This window comes from Haemorhous mexicanus, chromosome 11, assembly GCF_027477595.1.
Source record: "Haemorhous mexicanus isolate bHaeMex1 chromosome 11, bHaeMex1.pri, whole genome shotgun sequence".
Classification (NCBI taxonomy): Eukaryota; Metazoa; Chordata; class Aves; order Passeriformes; family Fringillidae; genus Haemorhous; species Haemorhous mexicanus.
The window spans coordinates 18,686,470-18,709,977 of NC_082351.1; the positions used below are offsets into that span (position 1 = coordinate 18,686,470).

The 23,508-nt window shown below is 43.0% G+C and overlaps 1 protein-coding gene and 1 long non-coding RNA gene across 2 annotated transcripts; one reads left to right on the plus strand and one right to left on the minus strand.

Moving 5' to 3' along the window:
• The first annotated feature begins 1,935 nt into the window (after positions 1-1,935).
• On the plus strand, positions 1,936-11,284 carry KBTBD8 (kelch repeat and BTB domain containing 8). Its single transcript, XM_059856773.1, has 4 exons — positions 1,936-2,058; positions 3,309-3,519; positions 4,139-5,253; positions 7,627-11,284. The coding sequence occupies exons 1-4, from the start codon at positions 2,043-2,045 to the stop codon at positions 8,088-8,090; spliced, it is 1,806 nt and encodes a 601-aa protein (XP_059712756.1). The 5' UTR covers positions 1,936-2,042; the 3' UTR covers positions 8,091-11,284.
• A 3,115-nt stretch (positions 11,285-14,399) lies between these two features.
• On the minus strand, positions 14,400-21,018 carry LOC132332436 (uncharacterized). Its single transcript, XR_009487901.1, has 2 exons — positions 20,733-21,018; positions 14,400-16,246 (listed from the first exon to the last, which is right to left on the minus strand). It is a non-coding gene; the product is annotated as an uncharacterized LOC132332436 (long non-coding RNA).
• Positions 21,019-23,508: the final 2,490 nt, after the last annotated feature.

Sequence of the window (23,508 nt, forward strand, 5' to 3'; positions counted from 1 at the left end):
CTTTAAGCATCTTGTGCTTTATGAAAGAACAGGCTCAAAAATTTGTGTGCAATGCAAATGCCATTTATATGAAGCTTTAACATGGTGTGTGACTTTTATGGATTTCAGAGCAGCTTGCACAGACAACACATCTCATTCTGCCCTTCAGAGTTCCAGGGAATAGGATGCAGAACGGGGTGAAAAACCCAGATCCCTAGAGTTCCACGGCAGTGCTCCATGGTGCTGCATCCTAGGAGTGCTGATGGAGGTTTCCAGGGAGGGGAGAGGGTGATGGAGTTATTCCACTTGAGGAAGGCTTCAGCCTCAGCAAAAGTGCTGCTACTGATACCTCCTAAAGCACATCTAAACCTGTTTGTATGGCAATTTGCTTGCTTCACCAAAAACCATACAAAGATAAGCTATTTCAAGTGCTCCAAAGTGCCAGTTCAGTGCGGGATTTGTATTAAAAAACATTCTACATTTGGCTTCTGCATTTTAACACTAATCCAGCCCGGCCCACACACCCACACCGAAGGAAATGAACTGTATCAGGCAATGTCATTTGCTAAAGGGTAAGAGCAGAGGAATTCTCCATCCCCTCGTTTCACATTTCTAGGGACAATTTCACAGGCTGTGCCGTCGCTGAATGGGGAAATTGGAAAACTGCAGAATCGATTTGCAGACGTGAAGTTCTATTTTCTTTTACACCTCCTTCATCAGAGTCTCCATCACTCCTGCCTTGTGCAGCATTATCATCGGAGCAGCCTGGACACCACTGATAATTGCTGAGTGAGGGGAAGGCTGTGCCTTGCAAGCAAAAGTAAAACCAGTGGGGTGGCACTGCCTTTAAATTCACCTGCTTTGGAGAAGTGATCATCTACTCAGGCTACTAATTTCTGACAGTTAATGGGAAATTAATTTAAAAATATTATTCCAATTGGTTTTGTTTGCTTTTTTTCCCTGAACAAAACTTCCCAGGTAAAAGCTGTGAAGCTGTCTTACATCTATTTTGCATAAAACCAGGAGAAATATACCTGATTTTGCAACGCTTCCATTATTTATTTCTTTGTTAATTGCGTTTCACAAAGAAAAAAAAACTCAAAACCTTTTTCACAGCAAATGTGTGATAATGACACTGTTCCCAAGAATGAGACCAGTGGCTAATTGCTTTAGAAAACTGGAAAACCTGATGACTATCATTCACTTCACCTCTGGGATGGAGAGAGAAATGTGATATCAAGGGTCAGGGACAACAAAATGGTGATTTGTGTGCTTCAGTCATTCAGCAGCTCAGTGGGACAGGTACGGATGATCTGGCTGCCCACAGCGTGCTGGGATTACCAACCCTGGAAAAATTCAGAATATTCCTGGTGTAACAAGTTTTCAGGCCACGTAGGCAATTATTGGTTTCTGTCAAAGGTGAATTCAGCCTTGCACAGCTGTGGGGCTCACAAACTGCCCTTCAGCACACCCTTGCAGGACCAGGCCGCTGGCAGGCATTCCTGTGCCCTTCTCTGCCGGCCCTCAGCACCGACGGTGGCGGCAGCCCTGCCGGGCATCTCCGGGGGACACCTCCGCTCCCCTCAGCCAGGGCTTGCCCCAGGAGCTCAGCGTCGGCAGGAGAACCGCAGGGATTGGGAGTGGAGGGGGGTAATTTACCCCTCTGGTGAGGCCACTTCGGCCGGGTGTCCCTGGTGGGGAGGAAACAGGTCCCAAACCCCCGGGACAAGGCGCTGCCGCTATCCAAGGGCCCTGCCCCGGGGCCCAAAATGGCGGCTCGCCCTCAGGCGCCGCCGCCTCGTTGCTACGCGACCGACAGGGCCCTCCTCCCCCCTAAAACTACAACTCCCAGACATCCCTCTTCGAAGGGACTACAACTCCCGGCAGGCCCCGCGCGCGAAGGCTTGCCGGCCCGCACTACATATCCCGGCATGCAGTGGGGGCACCGACCAATCGCTGTTGTTGATGCTGCGGGGTGCGCGGCCGGCGGTGAGCGGGGGAAGCGGCGCGGTGACATTTCCTGCCGGGCCGCCCCCGGAGCCGCTGCCCGAGCGGGGCCCAGGATGGCAGCGCTGGGAGGTCGGTGCGGGGCGACGGGGGAGCGCCCGGGGCGAGAGGGAGGGTCCTGGTGAAGGGTACCGGGGCCTGTGTGCTGAGCGGTGTCTGGCGGGGGGAGAGTGGCGATGAGGGGGTTCGGGCCTGTGGTGGGGGGAGCGCCGTGTGAGGGGCTCGGGGGTGAGAGGGGTCCCTGGGAGGGCAGCGGTGCTCGGCTGTGGGAGGTGATGGCGTGAGGGGAGAGGGCGCCCGAGGGGGCTGTGCGAGGCAGTGTGCTGTGTGAGGCTGTCCCGTGAGGGAGGGACCCCCCCTGCTGTGTGAGGGGGGCGCAGCCGGGACAGGAGAGTGGGGTTGATGAAAGGCTTCTATGAAAATAGGTGTGCTCTCTTTCCTCTTTGCCCCTTTGTGTTGCCTAAATTTTGTTGGAAGCACTCTGTTGCAGTCAGCAGCTTTACCTGATTTGCAGCTCTGGCCACCTAATGTTTTTCTTTTGAGCTCTCCTTTGTTGTTTTTGTTGCGTAAAAATTTTGGTGCTATTACGAAACAGATTTTTATGCTCGAGCTATTGCTCAATTTTCACTTTGGGATTTGCTTCATTAGGCTTATCACATGTTATTTAGTAGCATATGCTCTGCTAAATATGTTTCCACGGTGATATATGAGCTCCTTCACACCTGAGAAATTTCGAATTATAATTCTGTTTTATTTGTAGAGAAAACCTGTAACTATCTACAAATTTATGGGAGTTTAAGTTAAGGCTTATTGTAGGGTTGTTTCTTCATGAGCCTCTGCTCCAACCATTACTTGTGTAAGGCAGGAGCCAGTTCCTGTTTCAATGTGAAGTTAAATATTTACATACAGGCTTGTGTAATGATGGGGCAATTTGGGGACTTATTTTATTCCTCTGTGTCCCTTTTTGTTTTAAAGGTCAATAAGTGTTGTGTTTCTTGACTTCATTTCCCCTTCCCAATTGTATGAAGTATTTGTATTGTTTTCCTTAATGAATATAAACTTTATAGAACAGAACTTTATAGTTGAATGGTAACTGACACTGTGAAAAGGAAAAAAAAGTATTGAGGTCTGTTTATGTATTTACTCACCCTTGACAGTGTTTGGCTTGCTTGTTGAAGGATGATGATGCTGAGGAAGTGTGGAATATCAATTTGTTCTAATTCTTGGACATGCATGGGTTTTTGGCTGGTGTGTGAATTTTTTTTGGAGGCTTTTTGTTGTTGTTGGTTGTTTGCTGTTAAAGTTTCAATTTTGCTTTGTAGAACCAAGTCAGTTTTCACAAACACTGAACGGAGTCCCTCCCTCAAACCAAGTCACCAGTGGAATGGACCCCTTCCATGCCTGTAGTATTCTCCAACAGCTGAAGACCATGTATGATGAAGGACAGCTGACAGATATTGTGGTGGAAGTGGATCATGGGAAAACATTCTCCTGTCATAGGAATGTTCTTGCTGCAATCAGTCCTTATTTCAGGTACAACCATCCCTTGTTCTAGTGGAGATCAAAATAGATAGAATATTAGTATAGATATGATTTTTTTAGATTTTCATTTAATGAAAATAAGTTCTGTGTATTTACAGATAATATAGTTCACCTAGCAAGTAAATATTATTGTTCTCTTAAGGTTAAAGAATTAACAGTGTCTGCTTCTCAAAGGAAAGTTTCACTGGAGACAATGTCACAATTTTAAACCAAGCAAAACTGCCCCCTGTACTGAGAGTTTCAGAGATACAGTAAGAACATATTGAAACTATTTGTTTTCTTCTCAAGTTACATATTTTAGCATGCTAGAGTATACATCTGAAATAACTTGTTGAAGGTTGAATACAAAGACTTGGATATGTCAAGACCTTTGCTTGTAAACTCAGTGAATTTTAGCAAGGGGTTAATGGGATAATTAAGCAAGAATTTCCACTTTTGTTTCAGTAAGTGCTGAAATGATCTTACATTTAGGTACCCCAACAGGAAAGTGTAACACCTGTGATGAATGTGTTTGTGCAAACACATTGGGACTGGCAGTACAATATGTTTAATTTTATGCCTGTAGCTAGAGGTAATTGCAGACAAACTGCTGGGTGTTTCTGCCTTGCAGATCGATGTTCACGAGCGGCCTTACCGAGAGCACGCAGAAGGAAGTTCGGATCGTTGGTGTCGAGGCAGAGTCGATGCATTTAGTGTTGAACTATGCATATACCTCCAGAGTAGTGCTGACAGAGGCCAACGTTCAAGCTTTGTTCACTGCAGCCAGTATCTTCCAGATCCCTTCCATACAAGACCAGTGTGCTAAATACATGATCAGTCACTTGGACCCACAGAACTCCATTGGGGTGTTCATCTTTGCTGATCACTATGGTCATCAGGAACTCAAAGACAGGTCACAAGACTACATTCGCAAGAAGTTTCTGAGTGTCACCAAAGAGCAAGAGTTTCTTCAGTTGAGAAAAGACCAACTGATAAGTATCCTCAACAGTGATGATTTAAATGTAGATAAAGAAGAACATGTTTATGAGAGCATTATAAGGTGGTTTGAGCATGAACAAAATAAGAGAGAAATGCACCTTCCAGAAATATTTGCCAAATGCATCCGTATGCCTCTGTTGGACGAGACATTTTTAGAGAAAATCCCTCCCGTGTTTGCACAGGCGATGGCCAAAAGCTGTGTACAAAAGGGACAACCCAGTGCCAATGGCTACACACAACGGCTTGGAATGACCGCTTCCGAAATGATCATATGCTTCGATGCTGCCCACAAACACTCAGGAAAGAAGCAAACAGTGCCTTGTTTAGATTCGGTCACAGGGAGAGTGTTTAAACTATGCAAGCCACCAAATGACTTGAGGGAGGTGGGAATTCTGGTGTCTCCTGATAACGACATTTACATTGCGGGTGGGTACAGGCCCAGCAGCAGCGAGGTCTCCATCGACCACCGAGCCGAGAGTGACTTTTGGATGTACGATCACTCTGGCAATAGGTGGATTCCCAAGGCTCCTTTGCTGCGGGCCAGAATAGGCTGCAAGCTGGTTCACTGCTGTGGGAAGCTCTACGCCATCGGGGGCAGAGTCTACGAAGGAGATGGGCGCAACTCCCTCAAGTCTGTGGAGTGCTACGACAGCCGGGAGAACTGCTGGACAGCTGTGTGTCCCATGCCCGTGGCAATGGAGTTCCACAGTGCTGTGGAGTATAAGGATAACATCTATGTTTTACAGGGTAAGGTGGTTTGACTGCCTCTGTGGTGTTTTATTGGAAGTGGGGATTGTTCATTCTGACTGTCCATGTTTTCTTAAGCAATTTGGAAAAGTCCCTTGGGCAATGGGGTCGGAGGGAAGGGGGGGAACTAGGAAGAGGGAGACTGCTGCTTTAATTCTCATGCCCTGGGAATGTGTCACTAAGGTATAGTGCTGAGTTATTGCAAAGATGGCATTTTTGCTGGTATTCTGAGTCAACAATACAGTATTAAAATTAACTCTGAAAATTCTTCATTAAATCTTTACCTGTGTGAAATGCACCAATGTTGAAGAAAAGATCCTGTCTTGTGAAAAAACACTTAGCATTTTACTTGGCTAAAGCTGAGAAAATTCTTGGTGTCTTATTCTTGGTGACTTGTCAAAGTTGATTAACGACTTCTAAGCCTTCATTTCCTGCCCTACCCTACTTTCTGAAGTCATCTTAGAAACTAGAAAGAGATAAAGCATCTCTCTTAGTTAACTCTGTTTCTTTGGTCAGTAATTACAGCCCTGCCTTTCCATTCAGTGCACACTGAAAAGTGCTGAGACTGCTCTGAGGCTGTGGTAAGAGGCCCACAAAGTGGGAAAGAAGGAAGGAGGGGGAGGTGTCCCAGTTTTGTTTTGCTGTGGGCCACCTCTGTAAACACCTGCACGAGTTGGGGTCTCAGATGTGCACCAGCTCCTTCTTGAGTCGCTTCTATACAAATCTACACCACAGGGAAGAAACAGGATAGACAATACTGTAAGATCCTTATTATTTAGCAGAAGTAGTCAACATTATTTCTTGACTTTGCATTCATGATCTTCCAAGTGACTTGCAGTTTTCTTCTTCCATTGTTTCTGTATCGTGTTCTACTCTTGTTGGTTGTGGCCTTAAGTAGTTCTGTTGTGTTAAAAAGTTCTTTAATGTCTCTTGGGTCAGATGTCTGCTTTAGGTGTTTAGAAAGGAATGCTGAAGAATACTGAACTTAGTATTTGTTCTTTTAGTGTATCTTAGAACTGATAAAAGGTGGATGATATTATTATAACCTATAGAATAAGAGTGCACCTTGTTCACGAATTTTAGCTGTGCTGATTCTGTGCTTCAGTGCTTTAAGTGACAACTGACTGCTCATACAAATGAGCTACTTCCTGTGCTAACCAGCAAATTCTAAAGAGTAGTGTTATGGGTGGCTAGAAAAAACTTTGACTGAGCTGTGCTGTAGTACAAAGAAGTCAGCTTTTAGTAATTTTTCTAGGGAAAACTCCTTTGTTAGAAGTAGTCAATAAGAATTGATGAGAGTGTGAAAATGCCTATGGATGCAATCATCAGCCACAGGAGATTGCACTGTGGAACAAAACTGAATAATCAAAATTAGTATTATCTGTAAGACTTACACTCTGTTCCACCAATTTTACTGTCTCACTTTTGCATTCTTTGTTATACTTGAGGTGTTTGGTCACACAACAGCTTGGTTAAAATTTTTGAGATAGCCAGGAGAAATCATGTTTGATTTGAATTCCTCTAGTATTTGGCAGATGTGAGGCATTTCTCCCACTGGACTTTACAAAAGTCAAGGTGGTTTTTTTCCATGTTCTTTTCATGAAATGTACAGAGCATGAGTTTTTGGTCATCTGAACTTCCTTTGTCTGCAGTCTGTAGCTGCTGCTCTGTGCGAGGTGTTTTATAACCTAACCACAAACCTAACCATGAATCAGTAGCTTCATGCAGGTTCTCACCTGGCCTCCTTTTCAGGAAATCAGCCTAAATGTGTAACCCAGCCACCTGATACCAGTAGCTTCAAAATCTGAGTGTAGTATAAGACAGAATTCAGAGGTTGAAAGTTGCTAAACCTGAGCAAATCATTGTGAGACTCCCTATCTGCAGATGACACATGGTGAAGATGTTAGAGTGAAACAAATGTACTTGAGATATTTCAAGACTGGAATCTTGAATGGTTTTGTCCCAAATTAAAAAGCATGGTTTAGAAGTAATAAAGGTTACCTAGAAACTGTGTAAAATGTTTCTTTTTAGGATACCTAGAAACTGTAAAATGTGTTTCTTTCTAGGATACCTAGAAACTGTGTAAACTGTAATATGTGTTTACACAAATTTCTGTGTAAAATATGTTTCAAATTCTCTCTGCTTCTGCTGAATCAGAAATTCAAAGTCGGTTTTAGTCATGCTCTTAATATTTTTGTAAAGTTCTAAAAGGAAAGCCGTTGAGGATGCTGGGGTGTTTGTTTTGGGAACCAAGCTTTACAAAATTTGGAGTGTTTCTGTCTGTGGAAGAACGAACCTGAGAGCTCAGTTGCTGCAGAACTGTTGATCTGGAAACAAAGCATGAGTTACGTTTTATTTTCCCTCTCTCTTCAGGGGAGTTCTTCCTTTGCTATGATCCTCAGAAGGATTACTGGGGATTTCTGACCCCAATGACTGTGCCTAGAATCCAAGGCTTGGCAACAGTGTACAACGACTCCATCTACTACATCGCTGGCACCTGCGGGAACCATCAGCGCATGTTCACCGTTGAGGCCTACGACATCGAGCAGAACAAGTGGACTCGAAAGAAAGACTTCCCCTGCGACCAGTCCATCAATCCATACATCAAACTTGTTCTCCTCAAAAACAAACTCCATCTCTTTGTCAGAGCTACTCAAGTCACTGTTGAAGAACACGTTTTCAGAACCAGCAGGAAGAATTCACTCTACCAGTACGATGAGGTCACTGACCAGTGGCAGAAAGTCTACGAGACTCCAGACAGGCTCTGGGATTTAGGCCGGCATTTTGAATGTGTTGTTGCTAAATTGTATCCGCAGTGTCTTCAGAAAGTTATTTAAATTCTTTTTTTTGGTTTGTTTTTTTTTTTTTCAGTAACAGGCCTTAGTGATTTCAGTGGTAATTTGATGCTAGAGAAAACATGTCTTAAAAGAAAACAAAGAAATTCTGTCAGTATTTATTGTAAGATGAAACAGACAGTTTTTTGTATATGGGGATGGGTGCTCTTTAAAGGTTGCAGTCCGGGGAGGGACTTGTTGGTTCAGTTTCATATTTACTGATATTTTCCTGAAAAATGAGAAGGAGGTTACAAAGTGCAATTATCAGCATTTTTTTTCTGGTAAACACTTAATCATGTCATACAAAAGGTTTTTTTTGTGGTAAAAGCAAATTAAGTGGAAGAGCCAGGATAACTATGCACTACAGTGAAAGAAAATCTAGCATTAATAGTTAAGGATGTCCAAGATGTGTTGAAGTGACTTTTCTTCTTTTTCTCTTTTTTTTTAATACGGGTAAAATTTGAGGCAATATCACTAAGTTTTGTTGCTTTTTTTTTTTTTTTTTAATTTAGATTGAAAGTACATAGAGAGGAATGGTAGATCCTGATTCATAATGATCTCTTCTTTTTGTACTGTTTTTGAAGTCTGCTAAGATGTTTGTGATGTTGTTTGTGCACTGCAATTTGGGAGAAATACTCAAGTCAGAATTGGATTGTGGAGTACCTTTGCCCCGGATGGAGGCCTGTTCATATTGTTGTACCAGTTCCTGTCTGTGGATTTTTGTTGAGATTGAGCTTAATGATAGTGGGGAAAAAGCCCCAAAATCTGTTTTTTGCCACATAGGTGTAGTGCTGTAAAAACTTTTTTTTTTTTAAACACTGATTAAAACCTTTTTTTTCACCCCGTAAAGGGCTTTAACCCAAAAGTTGATGGTGCTAGTACATTTTTAATACTTGTTTGTCTGAACTGGGCCAGCCTTCTGCTACTGTTTAAGACAGCCTGTTATTTTCCATGGAGTGTGTGTCTGTCTTCAGGCCCTGTCCTGTCATCAGATTCTTTTCTAACATAACATTTTTACTGCAGTGGTGTTCTTGCACAGAATGGTGACAGGATATGGCCTTAATAACACTGATTCTCTTTTATTTTTTCTCTTTGTGTGGAGTGTTCATTCTGTCTCCACTACAGTACAGTGCTATGTGCAGAGTTGGCATGTGCTCTGGTGATTTGGAAAAGTGTGGTTTAACTTTGCAAGTTGTTTTTCTTTTCTCTTTGCAGTCAAGCCCCCAACTATCTTCTGTTTCCTTCTGATCTATAATGTGAAAAATTGCACTACTGAGCTGTCAGCATTTTCCAGTGTATTAAAGCAAAATTGACAATAAGCATCCATGGCTTAAAAAATCTTAGGGGAAATACAGAATAAGGAATATATTGCAACACTTGTCTTTATGTATTTAACATTTAACTTATTTTTAAAAAGAAAATAAGTTCGACCTTCAGCCTCTATTTCAGTAGTAAAAATTGGATTTAAAAGGGAAAAGAGGACTCCTAAAACTTGCATCAGCTGTAATTTACCAGGTTTCTTACAGCTCTACTTTTTGCAGAGCTTTAAATTATCTTACTTTTGACCTAAGTAAACCAGTTAACTTGACATGGCACTGGCCGTCACTGCCTGTAAGTGCTTACCATTATCTGGCTTAGCAGCTGATATTTCAGTCAGCCAAATATTTAGCTCATTGTTTATCCCCCTGGCATGGCTGAGGATTTGGATACTGTTTGTTTACTATGTGGTCTTCCTGTTCCCAAATGGAATCTTCCTAATACATGAAAATACTCGCCTGGTTCTATTTATTAATTCTTGCACAAATTGTTTGAGAGGCAAAAACTAACAAAAAACTGTGAAATGAAAAGCAAAATAAAATGCCTCTTTGCATTACATACCTCATCTTCCAGATATTCACCAAACTCTTCTTCCAACACGAGCACCTGCATTTTGGTTTTTTCCTGAATTTGGCAATTCTCGCTAAGACTGCATTTTCCAACAGTGTTGAGGTGTATTGTTTCTTTGTTTCGTTTTCTTCTGAATAGTTTTATCTATATGCATAGCCAGGAATAAGGGGTTTTCTGAAAAGTACAACTAATTTAATGTTTAACTAATGATCCTTAGTCCTTGGCTTGCTCTCTTTGCGCTGTTGTAGGCCTCTAGCTGCAAGCTTTCTGAAGCACCCTCCCTAACAGTGTTGCATTTGTGTGTAAAACCATTTTTTTTGCAAAGTGTTATGTAACTTTTTCCTTGTTTCTTTGTTTGTGTTTCTTTTCTTTTTTTTTTTTTTTTAGCTTGGTTGACTATTTACAAGATTTCTTGCTGCTTTTTGACAATCTATATTTATTTAGTAGAACAAATTTCAATATATTACTTGAAACTATGAAATAGAATTGAGTTAGCAGTTGACTGGTCATGTGATGTATAGAAGTACAATATGCTGTGGTTAATTCTGCAGTAGGTTTGTTAATTTTGTTTATCTGCACTAAAGTACGAAGATCTCCATTCTGTTTAACCATTCAAACTGAGGGTGTGATCCAAGTCTGTCATGTGTTTGAAAGCTAAATCCTGGAAATTGCTGTGGGAGTAGAATATACTAAATCTTTTGCATGAGGAGTTTGTTGAGACAGTAATGTGGCTGTGACATTTTGCCAATTCTTAAATGCTTTTACATTATGCTGAAAGTCAGATTCCTGGTAAAGTTTTGCTTTAGAGTCAGGCTTAAGTAAACTTGCACAGCACAAAAAAAAATAATTGCACCAAAGGTACTGATAATATTTGAACAGTGATCTGTACATTTTGCTCATTTGGATTTTTTTTTTGCATTTTTTTATTTCCCTTTATGAAATGAATTTTTAGTGTTGTAAAAACTCTAGGTGAGTGTAAATCTCTTCCAAAATTTTTAGTTACTTTAGAAGGAAACATTTTGTAATTTCCACTTGCTTCCATCAATGAAATTTAGAATAACTCAAAGCAGTTTTGGTGCACCAGACATGCAGTATGTGTATGTTCTACAAGAGATCCAAGAGCTCCCTGTTTGCGAGGCTGTTGAGAAGTGGCATCCAACATTCAGTGCTCAGGTATGTTAGTAAGAAGTACTGTAGTCCTATGAGGGCAAATGTGTGGATTTTTAAACATTTTGCCATAATTGCACAATTTTGCATTTTTACTTAATGTCATGTTATGTTTCTTAAAATAAACCTATTGTTGAAATACAGTGGAGTTTAACTGTTTTTGTGGCAAATCTGTGTGCATTTTAGTAAATTTCTGAAAATTAATCTGATGTATTTTTGATGTTTGTTCAGTTCTTCTGTTTCTACACTTGTGTCTCACCTGTGTGTAATTTTTTTTTTTTTTTTAATGTGGAAGGTGCTTTGTTCTTTTGTCTCATTCCTTGTGGCTGTTCAGGTGTAACTTCTGGTTTGTTTACACTCAGGAAACATGGTCTTTCCCTTCCCTTTCTCCATGCCTTTGGCTGCAGTTGGCATCCAAGCAGGAGTGTCAAGTGGGGCATTCCAGCCTGAGAACACTGTGTATTGGAAAACCCCAACCCCCTTTACACTGAATTTCCCAGCACCCTTGCTGCAGAGCTGGGAACTAGAGGCCTCTGGCTATTAAAGCAAAGCAAAACTGCTGCAGTGATGGTGCTTAGCAGAACTGCTTGCACATGATACTTGTTGATTGAGAGCCTTTGTTCCCTTCCAGAGGCTCTCATGGCCAGTGCTGATGCCGAGTCATGGCAGCCTGGGAAAACACCGTGGAATTCTCTTGTTGGGGAGGTTGTGCTGATTCTCTTGTGCTCTGTCAGGTTCTGCAGGCAGTGTCTGCAGTCAGGGGCTCTGTTCCTGCTCTGACTGCAGAGCTGTGGTGGGCTGGCTCCTGTGACTGGCATGTTGCTGTGGAGGGCTGCACTCTGAGAAAGACCAGGGAGGCACCGTGGATCTGGGGGCAGCACTTGGGATGTATCACAGTGTGTCTTGGGGTGGGTGATGAGTGAGTCAAGACTTAGGGGCTCTGCTCAAGGCAGTCTGGTCAGGGTAACCTGCTGTGGGTGTTTGCCACAGACCACCTGAGCACGGGAGCATGAGGCTTTCTCCAGGCTGCCTTTTCAGAGATCTTGGAGCAATCCCATAGGAACAGGCCCTTCAGGGAGCAGGGGTCCAAGAGAGCTGGATTAAAGGATCACTTCCTTCAGGGTCTAAAATGATACAACCTGATGAAAAAGAAATTGGGTAAAAGGGGCAAGACACTTGTGTGAGTAAAAAAGGAATTCAGTTCCTGCATAAGCAGGAAATGCACAGGAGATGTAGCAGGGTCAGAACAAGAGAGGGACAGGAGTGTTTCAACCATGCTTTTTGATTCCCTAATTTCTCTTCTGCTGTTGTGGCAAAGAACAGATACATGGGTTGTCCCCTGGTGCCCCAAGTTCCTGTGGAGCTCTTGTGAAATCCATTCAATGCTGGCCTGTGTTACAATGCCAGTGCTGTAACAGAAGGGGATGACTTGGCAGGGTCAGGTCACCCTGCTCAGGTGCAAAGAGGGTGAGCAGCTAACCAAGGGAGCTGGGGAGCCCCAGGTTTGCAGATGATTATACTCTTCTAAGGGTCAATAAGGATTTTCCTTCTTTGGATACGACAGTAAATTCTAGTTTATCTTTTTGAAGAGAAAAGTAGCTGAGCCCTTGAGACATTCTTCCTTTCTGCAGGCTGGGGATTGAATTATTTGTGGGCATTTTTTTCCTTTCAGACTTGCTTTTGGAAGTGAGTCATGTTATTTTGGAAGCTTCTGCTGAAGGACAGGAGCTCATAAACCCTTGCACACCATCTAAAACAAAGTAGCATTAATTAAATGAACTTTGGCACTGTGTTTGTGCCCCAGAGCTGTGCAGTGCATGCTGCATGCAGGGGAGTATCTCCCAGCTTGGCACTCGTGTGCAGCCAAGAGGTGGGGAAGTAACCATCCAGCTGTTGCTTTCTCCTTATCTCTCTGCACATGTTCTCCCCTCTGGGCCTCTCAAAGATGGAAGAGTGAGACCAGCAAAGGTGGAACCTCCCCCATTTCTTAATATCTCACTAAGGTCCCCGTGCCTCACTGCTGGATTTTGTGTTCTACACAAATAAAAGTACAAATATCTACTCTAAGAGGCAGGTATTTATGAACTTTTATAAAGATTATGTGATCAAGTTTAGGAGCAGCAAAACCAACTGATTTCTAGCATCTCTCCAAGAGGAATTTCTGAAGTACAACAAAGGCATTTGTCAGTTTTCCCTTTCGGGTGTTGGTGGGGTCTCTTTGTTTTTAACCAACCAGTAGGACACAAATCCTGCACAGACTCTACATCTTTGAAAGCTTTGGCCCTCTACAAAGTGTAGTTTAAAGCAGCCTCCACCTGAGGGGTTGGGGGGCAGTGAGCAGACAGTGAGAGTGATTGAGCACATGGACAGAACCCTGAATATTGTATTTCCTCATGGAAAAAGTGCTGGGTTTTACTGTTCTTGAAGGATTATGCTGTATTCCTGCATGTCACAAGCTTTGACTGAAGAAAGCCTTGATCTCCCTGAAGAGGAACAAAAGGGAAATAGGTAAAGCATTATGCCCTACTCTTTGCAGCACCTGGATGATGGGGAGACCTTGCCAGCATGGGAGGACCTCTGTGTAATTCATACAAGTGGGTCACAGCTTTCTCCTCTGCCCTCCCTCTTTCTGTGGCTGTGAGCCAGGGCACAGCCTGGTCCCAAAGGCACTCCAGGGTAACAGGACTGGAGGTTGTGCCCGAATAACCTCAGGCTGCTGTCTTTTAACAGATCAGCTCCACAATTTACGCATGCTGTGTGCATATTTAGACCTTTAAGTGTCACTGAGTGCTAGCAATGATAACATACCAGTAAAACATCAACCTAAATGGTACCAAATATATCTATCTGTTTTAAAGAATGCCCTCTGTGTTCCCATGCCTCCTTAGATCTGCACATGACCTTTGCTTTGCAGCCCTCACTGCCACGCAATTGTAAGAACTGTGAACTGTAGGCTCACTTTGTGCCAGCTTTTGATCCTTTTGTTTAATGATAAATATCTAATTTTTGATTATCTATAAACTCAGTTCTAAATTCCATTAGATCAATTATTTTGAAGTCAAGGTGGTATGTGAAGATGGTATGTGGCACATCAGTTGCAGAATAAGATTTGCAGATAAATTCTGCAATTACCTTAAACCCTTCCAGATTGATGCAGTTCATATTCCTTCAGTAACAAATTTCTTTATAGATTCAGAAAAGTTCAGGGGTGGGAACAATTGGTGAATATCAAATTAACCTTCTCCAACAGCCAATAAATTAAGTGCTGAAATTGTCTTTATTCTGAAAATGTACATTTTAAGTAAAAGTTATACCACATTTTATATCAAAACTGCTATATGGAGAGGAAGTGTTAAGAAGAAAGAGCAGTTGGATTAGTCCTTCAAGTTCAATTTTTTATAGGCCAATGAAATAGAGTTTCTGCTGCTACCACAAGGGAGGTGTCCAAGATTTTCTGAAGTGATTTTGAAGAGCAGTTTCAATAGTATGAGTTGCTATTGTGTCTGAAGTGCACTAGAAATGGTCACAGCCAGTAAGTATCAGCAAAAACCTATATAAATTAGGCACTAATTTATATAGGCAAATCCATGCTCTGATTTGGTAAAACCCCAGTCTAAAATGGCTCAGTGTCAAGGGAGCTGTTGGGTATCCACAAGCAAAACAGAAAGTACATCTTTGGAAGAGTAGCAGTTAATTAATTCTGAAAATCTAAAGGAATTTCGTCTCTTGCAATGCCATTCTATTTTACAGTAGTATTCTTCCAACACTACACCTTTAGAAAAAATGACTTCCATGAACTCCAGGTCTGGAGTGGTTGCATTCTCCTCCACAGGCAGCTCCTGGTGTCCTCTCATGGGGTGCAGCACAGAGGACCACCTGCACCTCCAACAACCAGCAACAAATCCCCACAGCACCCACAACTGCCTTTAAGGATTTACTCATTTCAGAAGACAGAAAAAGCACCAGCTATGCTTGTTGTATTTCTGGCTGTAAAACATTTTTAGGGAGAACAGCTGGTAGGAGCCATGGGTGGTGAGGCAGAAAGAGCAGGACCACAAAATCCATCAGCCCAAGGAAGTGCAATTGGAATTTGTTTCCTGACTCTGAGCTAATGGTGAGGGCCTGGGGAGACAAGCATGGAGTGCCTGTCAATACTCCCCAAGCTCCAGCAATTTGCCATCTGCAATGCCAGAGGTGACATCTCTGTGTTTAATAGCCCTCAATGGATTTCTCCCCAGAATTTATCTTGCTGTCTTTTGACCACTGGAGACTTTTTTATCAAGCTGCTACAACTGCCTGGTAGAAAATCTTTTCAAATGGGAGATGAGTATTGCATGTCCTGTGTTGTGAGAAGAACATCTGAGCAGGTTGGGAGAGCACCATTTCCAGCCTTTTGTGCTAGTGCAAACTGGGAACTTGTGTGTGGGTTTGGGCACTAATTGTGTCCTTGCAAGGAAGATATATCTGCTATGGAAGAGTGTGGATGATTGCATGTGGCTACAAGGCAGGAAATATGGGCTACAGGAGATGCTGACTGGCAAAGTTAACTGTAATGTATCATTTTCCTATTTCCATTTACCTTTCTGATTCATTTTCTACTCAAATTGGATGAAAACATTTCCCTGGCCCACCTACAATCAGTTTTTTCCCTATTTTTCTTTTGTGCTTCAGTAGTGTGTTGCAACATCAGGATTATAAACACGGCAGGGGAAGGTTTTAAATCCCCCAAATGGGGATTTGCAACATAAGTCTGGTGGAAACATTCCTGCTGAAACTGGGTTAGATTAACCTTTCCAAAGCATGAACTCACTTTGTGGACATTGCTCATTTAATAGTCCAAGTCAACTGCTTGGTTACTGGTAAAAAAAATCAGGAATTTTCTGTATCTTTTCCCTTCACTCCGGGGTGATATTTACCCCTTGATAAGTATTGCTGTGACTTGTCAACTCCTTCCTTTCTTGGGTGATCAAAATCAATCTTTTGGAGGATTTTGGGTGACCCAGAAGTCATGCAGGAGAACTTCAGGCAGAGGGGTAAAACGCCTGCAGCAGGATGGGCAAAGACCTCCATATGCAAATTTCCCTGGACCAGAGTGGGAGCAGAGCCTGCAAAAATAGATTGTAAAGAAAGAATAAGTTAATATGTACAAGGAAAAACGATATCTGACAAATAATTTATCAACATCCACAGGGAGCTGAGACATGCCAGCATTCCAAGCCCAGCAGACGGAGAGTTTGCTGTGAAGGGCCACCCCGTTCAAGAGGAGTTAATGTGAGATACAGCAGCCTTTGGGTCTAACAGGTGGCAGAGGGTGTTCCAAGTGAGAGTAGAACCTTTGATCTCCTCTGGGGTGGGGGACAAGGTCAGCAGATGGCTTTAAAAGGCAGCGGGTTGCTCCCAGAGGAGCCAGCAGCCAGCATTGCCGAGGGACGGGGTCCGAGCGGCGCCGCCTCGCCGGCCAGGGAGCAGCCCAGTGGTCAGTGAGTGTTTGTGTGTGGTGCTGTGCTTGGGTTGAGGGAATCTTGGCCCCATGGAGCCCTTGGATCAGCAGGTGAAGCTTCATTAGACTCAGGTTTGATTTTTCAAGGTGCTTCATCTCACAAGAAAACCCAGCCCCAACCAAATAAAACGAGCGGTGTAGAAAAATAATTGTACAGTCCAAGAACAGTCCCCAGTTCATCTGGGGATAGGGGGGTTACAGATAGATTGGGTTACAGAATGAAGGTTATGATTGTATTTGTTGGTTCCAAAAGATGGCAGTTCAATAAATCAAGGGAAGAGGATGGTAAATGTCAACTGGATTGAGATGTAAGGGCCTTGATTGTGCAAGAAACCTGGAATTCCTTTATTTCCAAGTTGTTGTTAGAAGCCTCAGAGAGATTCATGAAGAGGATTGAAGAATAGTGGAGAAAAGATCCAGAATACCTGTCTAAAGAATAAGTCTAAATAAACTAACAGGAATTAAGCAGGAAGCCTGCAGGGAGTGGTAAGTGAAGAAATGGGATATCCAGGCTTTTTAACTTCACAAAAAGGAAATCGGGGTAAAGTGAGAGAGCTGACAAGTATATTTGTGCCAGAGAAAGACAACTCTTGCTTTAAAATGACAAAGTTGGGGTTAAGAGGGTGTTAACAGAAGGGGTAATGCCCATGGGAGAATGGTCCTGGACCCTCCTTGGTGCTGATGTCTCCAAACCTCAGGGGATGCCATAGGAGAAATGAGGGGAGACTGGGACTGTATCACATCCCTGCCTGCTGGTTGCTCAGACTATTAAACCTGCTGAAAACAATCCCAAATTTTATAATCTCAAAGTTAGATTTCCCTAAATCTTCTCTGGAAGCCTCATTTTAGAGTTGGGGAAGTAGGAGTCAGCTGGTGTGATTTTTATTTTTGACTGTACACTACATTTTCTTTTGACTTTGGTTCCTCTCTTTGGTTTACTGTATAAATTTGCCTTGATATAGAAAAGCTTGACAATGATCTGCTACCATGGTCTGATTTTATGCTAATGTCTTCTCAATATATTTCTCATTAAACAAAAAAATCAAATTAAATGCACAAATGTATTCATCATGAAGACTTCTAAAGGTGGTGTGTAATTAGTCACAGTTTTAGAATTGGTAGTAATAAAAAATAGCCTTTTTAATTCCCTATATAATGTTCAGGCTCAACTTTTTTAAAGGACTGCCACAAATTTGAATTTGAGGGGCCTGAGAATTTTTCATATCCTAAATTTTGGCAGACTGTGAATACCAAACATAATGTTAAATAGGGAAACATGTCCTCACTCTAACCACCCCTTAATCAGTTTTATTTTGCCTAATTTCAGAACCACTAGTATATGTCAATATTTTTGGGAGTTTGGTAGTCTCCATAAAATTTGAATGGCCTAAACTGGGTAGAATAACCATAAATGAAAGAAGCAGTGCAATGAAATGCAATTTGATGAGTAATAAGATCTCTTAAACATCAACAGACAGGCATTCCAACATCACCACTATTACTTTTTAACTTGGGTTTTCCTTTTAAAATCTCACCCCACAGTAATGAAGTCGAGTTAATGTAATTCTAAAAGAAAATTATTTCTCTTTATGGAAAGGCTTAGATGATAACAGACTCTGCATCAGAATGTTCCATATACTGTGGGTACCTGTAAGGGAAAAAAAATGTTTCGTGAATATCTATCAGACCACTTTATTACCTAATATCAGAGCAAGAGAAACTTTGCAAGTACAACCTTGCTGATCCTGATATTAAAACATAGCATCCCTCACAGTGTAATGGGGCATTTTGCTTATTATTTATCATTTAATTGTAAAAGACTTAGTTGGTCATCTCTTGATATAGCAAAGAAATCTCAGGAAACCCAACAACTTGCAATTCTGGATATTACCCAGATAGAAATTAGAGTGGATTTATTAAATATTAGCATTTTGGGCTAATAATTTTTCCAGTTACAGCCAAGTTCCTCTCATGTTCCAGTGAAATCTGTGTAAAGGGGCTGGAGCTGGATGATCTTTAAGCTCCCTTCCGACCCAAACCATTCTGTGGTTCTGGGTAAATGGCAGTGAAGCCTCTCGTGGGTCTCAGAGGATCAATCTCTGTTGGACTGGGTCTGACCATGCCTCCTCACCCCCAGAGGCTGGGAGAGGATGGAGCAGGGATGGGGGTGAGGATGGAGCAGGTGTGTGGAGATCCTCTTCCAGTGCAACCTCTCACCCTCTGAGGGCCTCTAGAGCACTGGACGTGGGCTCACATAAATTTCCTTCAATTAAAAATAAATGGAGATGAATCTTCTTGGTCTGTAGCAAAAAAAGACAGTGAAGAGAGGTTATGACAAGAAAAAAAAAACAGTGATTATCTTTCAGGACAGGACTGAAAGTTTTCAATGGAGGTCTGACTATTTGTATTGTAAAGGGATTCCAAAACTCACCCCTGATGTATCTGAAAGATTCACAGTAAAGACATGCATGTTTTATTTATTTTTCTTTTTATCCTCATTTTATTTTAATGACCAGGGAAAATGGGAAGAATGCAAATGAGTGAATGCCCTCTTTGATCTGTGCTGTTCCTGAGCATAATCTGGTAACCTGGCAGGCATCAGGCACGAGTGGAATTGCTGCCCATAAGTAGGAAGGAACTTCAGCCCCTTTGCAAGCAGTTTCTCAGTTTGGTTGTTGGTTTGAGGGAAGCAACAGCCAGAAGAGCCCTGCAGAACAGGGGAGCTGGGCCCACTGTGGGCTGTTCACTGCTGCTTACATCATGGGGATTATTCTTTTGAGCAGGAATCACCTGAAATCATAAGGACTTCCACCCATGTCTGAAAAGTACACCATGAAGAATTCACCCTAAAAAGGTACAGCCACAGCATTGGGTTCTCTCCAGAGGGACTGTGACAGGAGTAACCTCCAGGAGCCATCTCCCAAGGTGGGACACAGAGCCACAGGCTGGATGTGGCAGAGAGCAGAAAGTGGAGGCACTGGGACTGAGGTCAGCTCAGTCTGGACATGGAGGCCATAGGAGTATTTTGAGGGTATGTATTTAAAATGCAGGTGGAAGAGCTGGACAGGGTTATTGCAGAGGGAAGGGTGGTCTTGGTTGTGTCAGAATTGAACAATAGAACTGTTAAAAGGCAGCAAAAGGATTGAGGCTTCAAGAGTGCGTGATTCTCTGTAGCTCTAAATTATTTTAATTTGCTTTAAAATGATGCTGACCACATGTTATGAGCATTCTGTACAACACACATCTCCTCTGCTCTGCAGGACACTGGGAAGCAGGGTTTGCTCTGGAATCTGCCCTGACCATGTCTCCTCCAGTCCTGTCAGACCTGGGCTATGTCCCCCCCGATGGTGGATGGGGCTGGGCCGTGGTGTTTGGAGCCTCCATCTCAATTGGGTTTGCATTTACCTTCCCTAAAGCTTTCACAATCTACTTTAAAGAGATCCAGGCTTTCTTCAACATCTCCTACAGCCAGATTGCCTGGACAACATCCATCATGTGTGCTACCACCTACGGAGGAGGTAAGTGAAGCAAGGCTGTGTCTTCTTTGGAAAGAGCAGATCTGAGCCCTACACCAAAAGGGGAGAATGTATTTCTTTGAGAAAGTTCCTGAAAAGTGCTAACTCTAAGCCTGGCTTTCTGTTTTCTGATGATACATATCGACAAAACTGTGAAAACCAGTAGTGCTGAGTTTTTTATTGCCAGCATACATGAAACCATCAATTATTATTTCATCAGAAATCCTGCTATGTGTGGGTGAGTGGAGGCTTGGAATTATTTGAGTCTGGGCAGTTATTTCAGTATACTTAGTCTTCTGTTCCTATTCTTGTCTTTCCTTTTGAAACAAAAATGGGTGGCTTGTACTCATGATTGCAGAGAAACCACTGAAACTCAAAGCCCAAGTTTTGCTGATGCACAGACATGGAATATGTGCATGTATACCTTGAGACAGCATTGAAATATGTTTTTTCCCTAAATCTGTAGCTAAAATCTTGCTTCAAATGAGAGATGATGGTTTAGACGTTTCTCTGTAGAATCTTTCTAAAAGAACAAATACATTCACTGGTTTCTTCAGATTAAAATGTTCACTGTACCTTGGCTGCAAAAGCTGCTGTTGTGGGAAGGTATCTCCTATCCTCATAATGAAATCATCAAATGGATGTTCCCTGAGGGATGTCTCCAGGTTATCAGTCTGCCACTTTGAGCTGAGCAGCTGGGTAATCTTGCTGTTAATGGTTAGTAGAGATCATCTGGCTTAGGCTGCTGGTGCCTGTGAGGTGCAGCTGCTGGCAGTCATTCCTGGGCTCTTAGCAGATCCTGCTGGTTCTTAGCTGGTTTTGCAAGGGTGAAAGGTAAGAGGATTAACACTTAAGAGCACAAGAATGGCCACCCAGGTGTGAGTAACCTCATACCTACCCAAACCTGTATTCTCCCAAAAAGAGGTCTTGGACACTCTTTGGGGAAGGCTGTTGCCAAAAAATTTGTACATGGAGGGATCTTCTTGGTACCCTCTCATCCTCAGGACAGGGAGGCTTGGAGGCTTCCTGGGTCACTCATTGCAAAGATCAGGGGTACACTCTGGGTACAGGAGGGTCACACTCCCTTGGGCTTCAGGAACTGGTTTTACATGGCAATAAAAAAGGAGTTGGTGTGGGATGGATCAAGGTGAAAGGAGATGTGTGTGACCAGAGAGGTGTGAGGGATGAGCTGCTGGTGGAAAGAGCCTTTTCAGGTGTGGCTGGAGTGGATCAGACTGCCAGTGAGGCAGATTCCCTGGGCTCCTTCCCTGTGCTCTCTGCTGCAGATGGGCAGAAGGGTTCATTTCCAGGGGGAATAAATCAGCAGCTCTACTGACCACTGATTCCCCTTGAAACAATGGCTGTGTATCCTCTGGCTGCTGTTTGGCTCTGGTGGTTTTGTGTCAGGAGATGGGAAGGGCTGACAGAGTGACTGAAGAGAGATTAATTTAAAGGGATCATTTCCTTAGGGTGGCTGTTCAGGGCCCTCTGGAAGCTGGAGGTCTGAAACTGAGCACCAGACACTGCACATGCCTCAGAGTGGTTGGGATTTCTGTTTTTTTACTCTCCACATTCCCTGAGTGAGGGCTCTTGACATCTGGTGGGAAATAGAGGAGAGGAGAGCAAGGGAACTGCTGGCTGTGGTATTGATGGGGGAGGAAGCCATTGCAGTAGCAGACTTGTGGCTTTCATCACTGATCTTCCCATCTTTAAATATACTTTTCTGACACCATCTTGCTGCAGAGCTGTTATTATAAACCAGAGCTGTGTGTGCAAGTGCCTGCCTTTCCCAGATGCCACCTGTAACAACAGGAGGGTGCAGCACAAGCAGGAAAATATGAGATGCTGTGAAGAAAGTAAACCTTTCCTTTTCAGCATTGCATTTATATTCACCCAGACTTTGGGCCAAGAACTCCATGCTGGTAGGGGGGTCCTGTCCCTTTCACAAACCCCTGTGTTCATTGCTCCAAGAGCACCTTTCCCCTCAGGGGTTTGTCCCCCAGACAGTACCTGCTGTTCTTCACCTCACTCAGCTTTTAAATCCCTGCAGCATGTGAAATAGATAATGGAAAAACATAAATCTGAGAAAAAATCCCTGTGTACTCTTCTAGAATTAAGGGAGATCAAGTGTCTCATCTGTTTTTGAGCATGATTCATAATTCTAAACATTTCCCTGTCATGTTCTCATCTTTCAGTTTTGCTGCCAGTAACTGGTGTTGACATCTCCATAGATCTGAAAGCAGCAGCATGCTAATAGTAAGAGAAGAGGGAATGGCAATAATAACAGATTTAGGACTTTCATCTCAGGGAATAAATACCTTTGAGTGCATAAGTAATTGAATACTCTGTTTGATCTTCCTTTCAGCTATAGCAGCATAAGTCTACAGCAACTCTGTAGCATGCAGTGAAGCTGCATGCTGTGTTTGAGGAAGGAGGAAAGCACCAACAAATCCTGCCCAGAGTGGTTGGAGAAATGCAGGGGATCCCTTCAAACCCCAGCTTTTATTTTACAGCATTCAGAAAAGCTGCAGCTATCTTTATATAAAACAGTTGTTTAGGACAGCCTGCACTAGAGTAAACACAAAACAAAAGCTTCAACAAACATTGAACATAATTTTTTGGGTAAAGCCTGGGCTGCACTGAAGCCATCAGGCATCTTGCCATCACCTTTAGTGGAGCCAGGATTTCATCTTCAGCTGCTGAGTTTGACCTGCTGAACTGGAGCACTAGAAGCCTGGCAAATTTCAGCCTCAGGCTTTTTGGGAAAAGGGGGCTTCCCCGAAGGTCTTCAGGAATGGGAAGCAATGAAGTGCCCTGTGAACCTTACCCAGGTAAAGGTTGCCTCTTTGAAGCCCATCCTACAGGGAGTCATTTCTGTGGAACTGAGGGAGCTCTTGGGAAGGTCAGCCTGCAAGCCTGGGATTACTGCAGGCTTGAGTAAACACTGCACTTGGGCCAAAAAATCTCCTGTTTTTGTCCTTGTGGGGTAACAGGGATGTACAATGTCAGAAGTTCAGCAAGTTCTTCAAGAACTCTCTGTGTAAGACCTTGGAAGTTAATGCTAAAGCACTGTGCCCAATCTGCTGGACAGTGGTCAGCCAGAAGGGCAAAGCAGCAAGGGGAATTCAGAGCCAGGAGCCTGCTGAATTCACCCCAGCAATCCTGTGAGTTGCACAACCCTGTGATAAGGGCACAGGGATGTTACACAGCTCCCTGCAACCCTTGATGTCTGCACTCAGCTCCTCCCAGGTTTGTTTCTGTCTCTTGTTTCCATATCCCAGCGTTTTACTGAATTTGGATGGTAATGAGGCACTTCCTGGCTTTCCTCCACCCCATCAGGAGGAGCTGGCTG